This window comes from Equus przewalskii, chromosome 6 (genome assembly GCF_037783145.1).
Source record: "Equus przewalskii isolate Varuska chromosome 6, EquPr2, whole genome shotgun sequence".
NCBI classification, from domain to species: domain Eukaryota; kingdom Metazoa; phylum Chordata; class Mammalia; order Perissodactyla; family Equidae; genus Equus; species Equus przewalskii.
The window spans coordinates 23095835-23104335 of NC_091836.1; the positions used below are offsets into that span (position 1 = coordinate 23095835).

The window sequence follows — 8501 nt, forward strand, 5'->3', positions numbered from 1 at the left end:
AGCTGAGGGCATACGATGGAGAAAAGAAAGTCTCTTCAACAAATGGTGCTGGGAAAACTGGACAGCCACATGTAAAAGAATGAAAATTGACCATTCTTTTTCACCATTCACAAAAATAAACTCAGAATGGATCAAAAACCTAAGGATAAGACCTGAAACTATAAGCCTTCTAGAAGAAAATATAGGCAGTACACTCTTTGGCATCTGTATTAAAAGGATCATAGGACACCATGTCTTCTCAGACAAGGGAAACAATAGAAAGAAAAAACAAATGGAACTTCGTCAGACTAAAGAGCTTCTTCAAGGCAAGAGAAAACAGGATTGAAACAAAAAACAACCCACCAATTGGGAAAAAATATTTGCAAGTCGTATATCCGGCAAAGGGTTAATCTCCATACTATATAAAGAACACACACAACTCAACAACAAAAAATCAAACAACCTGATCAAAAAATGGGCAGGGGACATGAACAGACATTTCTCCAAAGAAGATATACGGATGGGCAATAGGCACTTGAAAAGATGCTCATCATCACTGATCATCAGGCAAATGCAAATCAAAACTATATTAAGATATCACCTTACACCCGTTAGAATGGCAAAAATAACCAAAACAAAAAGTGACAAATGTTGGAGAGGATGTGGAGAAAAGGGAACCCTCCTACACTGCTGGTGAGAATGCAAACTGGTGCAGCCACTATGGAAAACATTATGGAGATTTCTCAAAAAATTAAAAATAGAAATACCATATGACCCAGCCATCCCACTACTGGGTATCTATCCAAAGAACTTGAAATCAGCAATTCCAAGAGACCCATGCACCCCTATGTTCATTGCAGCATTATTTACAATAGCCAAGACATGGAAGCAACCTAAGTGCCCATCAACTGATGACTGGGATAAAGAAGATATGGTATATACATATACAATGGAATACTACTCAGCCATAAAAAAGGATAAAACCATCCCATTCACAACAACATGGATGGACCTTGAGGGTATTATGTTGAGTGAAATAAGCCAGATAGAGAAAGACTATCTCTGTATGATTCCACTCATATGTGGAAGTTAAACACATGGACAAAGAGAACAGATTAGTGGTTACCAGGGGAAAGGGTGGGGGGGTGGGGATGGGCACAAAGGGTGAAGTGGTGCACCCACAATATGACTGACACAATAATGTACAACTGAAATTTCACAAGGTTGTAAACTATCATAATCTTAATAAAAGGTAACAAAAAAAAATTAGGAATGCTTTTTAAATAGTTTGAAAAACCACTGTAGGAAAGGGTACAATACAGTGGAGCAAAAGGGACTAGAAACCCTTCCATACAAGCCAAAGCTACTGAAAAGCCCGGGGGCCAGCGTAGGAGTGGAGGGTGGTGTCGCTAGAGGAGGGACCTGGAGAGGCGGAGAAGAGGAGGCGAGTGTGACAAAGGTGAATGGCCGAAGGGCGGAGGGTTTAGGAAACGTCCTTCATTGGCTGTCTGGTCATCTAAGCGTTTGAGGGCCAGGGGGAGTGACTAAGCCTAAGCTTTATCAAGAAGGGCCAGTGTCCAGGGTTCCTTCCCAGACAAACCCAGGGTTCCTTCCTTCCTCACTGCTCCCCATGGCTTTTCAGGAATCCACGGTGCCTGATGTCTATCAGGCGAATTTTGAACCCACAGCCTACCTGGACTACTTCAAGTTGGGCCAGAATCCTTTGAGTGATGAATTCCTCCATTTTCTGCTAAAACACTACAATGCCACTTTTAAATCAGGTGCTGGGCTCCTTCAACCCTGGGGGAGGTTGGGTGGCCATGCGAATCTTAAATCAGATGCTGGTGTTTTTCAACTGTAGGGCAGGTTTGGGGTGGGGGTGGAGCAGGGCGGTCAGACGATTGACAGGAACTTTGGACCTTCAGAGAGTGTGAAACTGCCCTACAGGAAGATTTTATATATACTTAATGTATGGTACATGGTGAGATGCCCTCAGTTTCTGCGGTCTCTGAGGTCAAGATTTTCTCCTCCCATGAAATCTAAGAACTGTGGTCTTTGATGGTCCTGAGCGGGCCTGCCTTCTCCGTCTCCCTGACAAAAGAAGCTACATGCGCATCATGAAGTGTGGGAAGCCTTGCTCCAAAGTCCCAAAGTTCGCTCTTCTGCCTGATTACCACTGAGGACAACAAAAACATCCTGGGCGAGTGGCTCTCAGATTTGCCCCTAGGGGAAGAATGGTGCTAGGCAGGCTGGACCATTAAATCAAATAATAGGTATCTTTTCATGATTCACATGAGAAGAACATCTAACTCCATAGCTAGAGTTTTCCCAATTAAAAATTTTCTGCCGTAAAATTTTCTTAAACCTTTGGTGGCTGCCTGAATTTATCTGCCACCATTCCCTATGGATAAAACACATGAACGGGGAACAAACAAAAGGTAACAAGAGCATCCAGGAGCAAATGAGCAGGTGAAGTTCAGCAGGTAGTTGGAACCCTTGGGTCCAGCTAGTTTCCTCTCCTTGTTGCCATGAGGTTTACCTCGGAAGCCCTTGGCCAGGTGGGCATATTTTGTGTTAACCCAGTCTCTCCCTGGCTGGAGAGAAGGCAGGATACAGAGGGGAGACCAAGGGCTCTGTGAACAGGCCCTATATTCTCCTTTAGTCCACACACTGCCAGGCAAGTTTGTGGGAATACAGTTGGTGCTCCATAAATGTTTGCTGATTGTTCTCGGAATGTTATAGATGATCTCAGTGGGGCCACAGGGCCCTTCAGCAAAAAGTGCTTGGAATAGGGAAGCCAGGGTCCTCAGGAATGTGACCAGATTTCTTCTGTGAACACTTATTGAGAGGGTGAATTGGCAGTTGAAATGGCAAAGTCGGTTCTCTACTAGTTGCCCGCCACCCAAACAAACTCTTCTGTTCCAAACTCTCCCCTCCTCCCCAAACTATCCGTACTCAGTGCCCAGGACTGTGCTACGTGGTGCCCGAGGCTGTCAGTGCAGGCAAGATTCCTGGAGTTTACATTCCCAGATGGCCAACTCGCTACAGCCTCTCCAAATGGGATAGAGAGAGTGCAGCCTTTTGGCAAGTGTGGACCTCAGAGCCATGCTTTGGTACAGATAATCTAGAATGTTCCTGTTCTAAAGCAGGTGGACTGAAAGGCAAACTCCTGATTGACATTGGCTCTGGGCCCACCATTTATCAGCTTCTCTCCGCCTGCGAGTCTTTCCAGGAGATCATCGCCACCGACTACACAGACAAGAACCGCCTGGAGCTGGAAAAGTGGCTAAAAAAGATGCCAGGGGCATTTGACTGGTCTCCAGTGGTGAAATACGTATGTCAGCTTGAGGGGAGCAGGTAAGGGGTTTGTTGTTTCTTTTGGGAACTTCATGATACCAGGAGCTTCACTTAGCTCTCTGAATCAAGAATTTTCCAGAGGACTCACGTAGAAATGGCAAGGCAGATGGAAACTAAGAAGTAAGGAAGTCAGTGGGGCCCTAAGAAGAAGAAAGGAGGAAGAGTGAGATATGAGTCCTATAAAGACCAAAAGAGGGAACAGAAATAGATGAGTAGAGACAGACACGGAGCCAGAAAGAAACTGTCACGAAAGCCTACCCAGAATGCCAAGGTATGAGCCCAAGCAGCTATGGAATGGCAGGGCAGCTGCCCGCTGGTTGTTTATGGCGGGCACCCATTCTGATTGGCTGGGACACCTGTTGTTCCAATTCCAACCTCCAGGTGGCTCCAAGCTTGTGTAATTTTTCTGTGGACCACATGAGGTGGGGGACAGAGTTAAGACCAATCTCGCATGCAGGTGGAACAGAATTTACTTACCTTGTGTAATCTCAGGGCACCAGGAAGGTCGACCATAACACCTCCACTCCCAAAATATGACTCTCCCTAGTTAGGTAACGTGATTGAAGTTGTACAGTGAATTCTTATTCCTTTTACTTAAGACTAGGACTTTTTTAAAATGCAGAACTGGAAAGAGTAAACCTTTTAATTACTAGTCCTTATTCACACCTCAATATGAGTGAACCCCACATCCTGAGAACAGGTACAGGGGAGAAGAAAACGAGTGTGGTGATGAGGAGGTTGAGTGGAGTGGCCGGGGGACACGGGAGGGAAAGGTATTGGAGAGACTGGGGGTCCCCAACCAAGTCTACCAAGCTCGCTTTGTAGTTCTCCTCAGCTGACCCCAGGCAGACTTGCCCTTTCTTGTTGCCCTTGCCTGAGTCGTGTTAAGCGCGGACCTAGCTGAACGAGAATGGGCTAACTGCCGGGAGTACAAGCAGGAGAGGGCCTGCAGGTGGAAGGAGCACTGACCACAGGGTCAGCAGGTCCCAGGCTTGACCTTGTCAACAGCTGGCTTCATGACCCCCTCTCTCTCTGGGACTCAGTTTCTTCATCTGTAAAACTGGCAACCTCATATTCTGGGAGTCTGTGTGAAAAAGGCAGGGAATGACTAGGGGTGCTGTCTGCATCTCACACGATGAGCATGACCCAGCTGGCCACTCTTTCCTCTTCACTCCAGAGACAAGTGGGCTGAGAAGGAGGAGCGGCTAAGGAGAACTGTCCGCCAGGTGCTCAAGTGTGACATTCTGAAAGAACGGCCCCTGGAACCCGCAGTCCTGCCTCCCGCCGACTGCCTCATTTCCTTGCTGTGCCTCGAGGCTGCCTGCCCCACCCTGGGGGCCTGCCGGGCAGCCCTGCGCCACCTCAGGACCCTGCTCCAGCCCAGGGGCCATCTGGTGCTGAGCGGGGGCTTTGAGACCACCTTTTACATGGTGGGTGACAAGAGGTTCTCCGCACTGCCCCTGGAGGAGAAATTCCTGCTGGAGGCCCTGCAGGAGACGGGCTTCACCATTGAGAAGCTGGAGAAGGCTCAGCAGCCTGCTGAGGGCTCAGACGACCGCTCAGACTACACGGGCATGTTCTTCCTTGTGGCCCGGAGAAGGGACTGATGCAGCAGACCTGGAAGGAGCCAGGAGCGAGCAGGGGCAGACTGCCACCTGTCATTCTGCCACCTCATTTGCTTGCCTCTTCATTTAGCCAGTTTCATTTAGAGCTCTTACCAGCAAATGCTTTTAGAGTCTTATTGTACATGATTGCCAGGTAAACAGGGATGTTTAGCTCAAACAGAGAGGTTTATGATATACTCCACTAATAGCCGAGGGTTGGGGAAAGAATTGGACCAGAGAAATAAAGCTGTGCCTCCTCTGGTTTTGAGGGCTCCTCAGGGTTGTGTGGAGTGAAGAGGGTGGAGTCCCCCACGATCTCCTATTTTAGATAATTCGGGACTGCACAGCTTCTGAGCTCATCCACCCGCTGTATCCTCACCCCGCTAATGCTGCAGCCCCGCCCCAGGAGAGGAAAAGAACACAGGCCCCGTGTCAGGAGACACGGATTTGATACTTGGCTCTCTGGCTAACTTGTTCTTGTGACTATAGCTGGATTGTCAATATCTCAGAGCCTCAGTTTCCCCATCTCTGAAATGGAGATAATAACATCCCTCCCCAGGGTTATTATGAGACCCGAAAAATATAACATGAATACACTTGGTAGAGAACTACCTGAACACTGTGTGTGTACAGGTTTTGGCTGACCCTATATATGCGTGTAATAAGCAGTTCTGAAGAGAGCTTGAGAAGTTGTTTTCCCTCTTTGTCCACTGGAACCCACCTAACCCAGTTTGGGACAGGGATGGGGCACTTGGGAAAGACTTTTTCAAGAAATCAGCAGCAGATCAGAGAGATCTAAAGGGTGGCCACGAGTCAGCCAGGTGAAGGAAGGGGAATGAAGAGCAGGAACTCCCAGGAGCATGTGCCGAGACCCCGAGGGAGTTAACATACTGTGTTTGGTGAACTTCAAGAAAAACTGAAGACACTTGGGTACAAAGGTTAGGGCCCTGTCCCTCTAGGGCACTGTTAACACACTGGGCACCTGGCATGGTAGGATAGGCCAGCCCTTCAAGGGGGCAGAGAAATGCCAAAGCTGTGACAGTTGGTAGGGGGCGGGAGGTGGGCAAACAGGGAATTTACTCATTCAACAAATATTTGTCGAGTGCCTACGTAAAGCTAGGCACTGTGCTACATGTCAGAACCTTTGCCCAGGTCTGGGCCTCACACTAAACATGGTTGCAACATCTAAGGCCTTGATTATATTCTACCCAATGTGTGTGCATCTCTGTATATTCCCATGTGTGTATGTGAATAGGTGCGTGTGTGTGTGTGTGTGCACACTGACGATGGTAGTAGAGGGTGGGTCAGATCTATCTGTGGTGCCACCACATGAGTCATAGGTGAGGCTGACTCCCGAAGGCTGAGTTCAGTTCAGGAGTTAGCTGCCAGGAGAAGATTACAGTAGACGGGCCCAGAGGCTGAGTGTTAACACTCCTTCCAAGGAGAGCTCCAAATGTACACTGAAGTATGTGGCCATAAAGCTGGGCTGGGCCGGAAAGCAGAAGGTGAAGAGTAAGGTGGGCTGGCGTATGGGGAGGGTGTCCAGGGCAGGTGCTCTGGCAGGACCGAGTTGCCCAATGCACTACCTCACTGCATGAAGTGTGGGTGTGCACCCTCGAGTAGGTTCCTCTGGGGTCCTGGCGTTAGTTACACCGGCATTCACATCAAGGAGCTATTGGCTCCTTTATACGACATTCAAGTTACTGCATACACTTTGCGGGCCGAATATGAGTCAGAATCATGTTTGGCTTCATGGGAGATAAAGAAATACCAATATGTGCAAGGTGTAGCAAGGGACCGGAAAGGGTTTACATTCATTGAATTAACGAACAACACACTTTTATTAAGCACCCCTTGAGTAGGCATGGGACTCTACTACAAGGCAGAATTTGCTTGGGAGAGGGATGGTGATGGGAAGCACCGAAGATGGAGGGATTAGTTCAAGGAAAGTTTCATGGAGGAAGTGGCAGGCAAGATGAGTTATAAAGGAGGAGGATGGTTGGAAAGGCATTCCTGCTGGAGGAAACGATACATGGCCTTAGGAAGATACTGGGCAATGATATGATGTTTCTTTTGCCTAGAGTATGGTCTCCCTATGAGACCTCGGGACGGAACTTGGGGCATTGGGCTCTGTGAGCCTCTCCAGGGCTTATCAGATGTCGTCAATATTTATTTAGCATCTGCCATCTGCCAGGCACTGAGAATGCGAGAATACATACGACATCATTCTTGACCTCACTGAGCTCACAGACAGTCATGACAGCAGTGTTACGGGAGGTGAGGTCACACAGAAGGAATTGCCTAATTTGGAGGAGATAAGGGAGGCGTTCCAAAGAGGTCGTGTTTAAAGTGAGCCTTGAACTAACGGTAAGTCCCAGGTTGCCAGGCAGACAGTGAGGTGGAGGTGGGGTGGGCTGGAGCGTTAAAGGCATTTCAGGTTGAAGAAGCAGCGTGGCCAAGGTGGGAGCCATGGGTGGACACTGGCATGTTCGGGACCCTGGATCAGGAAGGGTACACTGAGTGGATGCTGTGTGCTAGGCCCTGTTCTGTACTCTGGGGATACAGGGAACAAGTCCAACAAGGCCCTGCCCTCCTTCTACTTGGGAGGGGAAGGGAAGGCAGACAATAAAAGAGTAGATGAAAAGAGAGTGTGAGAAGCCCTAAGAAGGATACAAACAAGGTCATACTGTGGAGAGGAATGGGGTCAGAGTGGGTGGGAGGGGGGATCCATACAGGTGCATGGGATGGACAGACCTAGATGGGACTTCGCACAGCCAGTGGTGTGAGAGCAGGGGCACCTGGGGGAGGGGTGCCAAGCCCAACCGTCTCCCTCTCTTTATAACAGAGCTCTCCAAAATTGGAGCGAGAATGCCTCTGGAGGCAGAATCGACAGGCCAACAGGAGCTGCTCTCCTGCCTGTTCTGCATCCTGCAGGCCTCCCACAAAGAAGCCCCGTTTAAAAATTTCAAGCCCTTCCCTTTTGCCTTCCAGAGGAGGATCCCAGATGCTCAGACCTCCGGGGGAAGTGACAGGCAGTGAGTGGGGTGGGTGGCCCACTCCTGGAGGACAAGGCAAGTCGTGCTGCTGAATGCGAGTCTCTGTGAGGGGGTGTGCCCTTCGGGAGAAGAAGGCTCAAGGACAGCCAGTGGCTCTCTGGGGACCAGTCTTAGCTCTGTTTTAATTGTTTCCCTTGTCCTTCACTCTCTGGACACAAGGTGGCAGCCGAGCCTTGAGCTTGACAGGCTGCAGGGCCAATGGGGCGGGAGGACTCTTCCCTCAACATTGCTTGTCCACGGCATGCTCATTTGCCTGAGGCCTGTCTCCCTGTTCAACCTGACCTCTGAATGGGGGAACCAGGAGGAGGAGGGCCTCTGCCAGCACAGAGCACCCTGGTTTTCACCAACCTTCACTCAGCCATGTGTAATATGCACTGCCCTCTCCACGATGGAAGCTAAGGCTCCAGAAACCTAACCTCAGTCTGCCTGCTCCAGGGCCCCACTAGAGACTGGCCCATAAGTAGCCTGGACGACAGACCAAGGGAGAGGCACCCCAGCTGGCCTT

At 49.3% G+C, this 8501-nt stretch overlaps 1 protein-coding gene across 3 annotated transcripts; it reads left to right on the forward strand.

Moving 5' to 3' along the window:
• The first annotated feature begins 1526 nt into the window (after positions 1–1526).
• On the forward strand, positions 1527–6126 carry LOC103558245 (nicotinamide N-methyltransferase-like). 3 transcript variants are annotated; one of them, XM_008531133.2, is made up of 3 exons: positions 1527–1760; positions 3126–3336; positions 4514–6126. In XM_008531133.2, exons 1-3 carry the CDS (start codon positions 1610–1612, stop codon positions 4941–4943), a joined length of 792 nt encoding a protein of 263 aa, XP_008529355.2. In that variant the 5' UTR covers positions 1527–1609; the 3' UTR covers positions 4944–6126. The 3 variants fall into 3 exon arrangements, with proteins under 3 accessions (XP_008529355.2, XP_008529356.2, XP_008529357.2); XM_008531134.2 differs by having other exon boundaries at positions 3129–3336; XM_008531135.2 differs by having other exon boundaries at positions 1552–1760; positions 3212–3336.
• The last annotated feature ends 2375 nt before the right edge of the window (positions 6127–8501 follow it).

Bases quoted from the DNA above. Each gene is read 5' to 3' on its own strand.
- LOC103558245 (XM_008531133.2), top strand. From the start codon at position 1,610: ATGGCTTTTCAGGAATCCACGGTGCCTGATGTCTATCAGGCGAATTTT. The intron at 1,761-3,125 runs GTGCTGGGCTCC...CCTGTTCTAAAG, and splicing joins CAATGCCACTTTTAAATCAG to CAGGTGGACTGAAAGGCAAA. The intron at 3,337-4,513 runs GTAAGGGGTTTG...TCTTCACTCCAG, and splicing joins TGTCAGCTTGAGGGGAGCAG to AGACAAGTGGGCTGAGAAGG.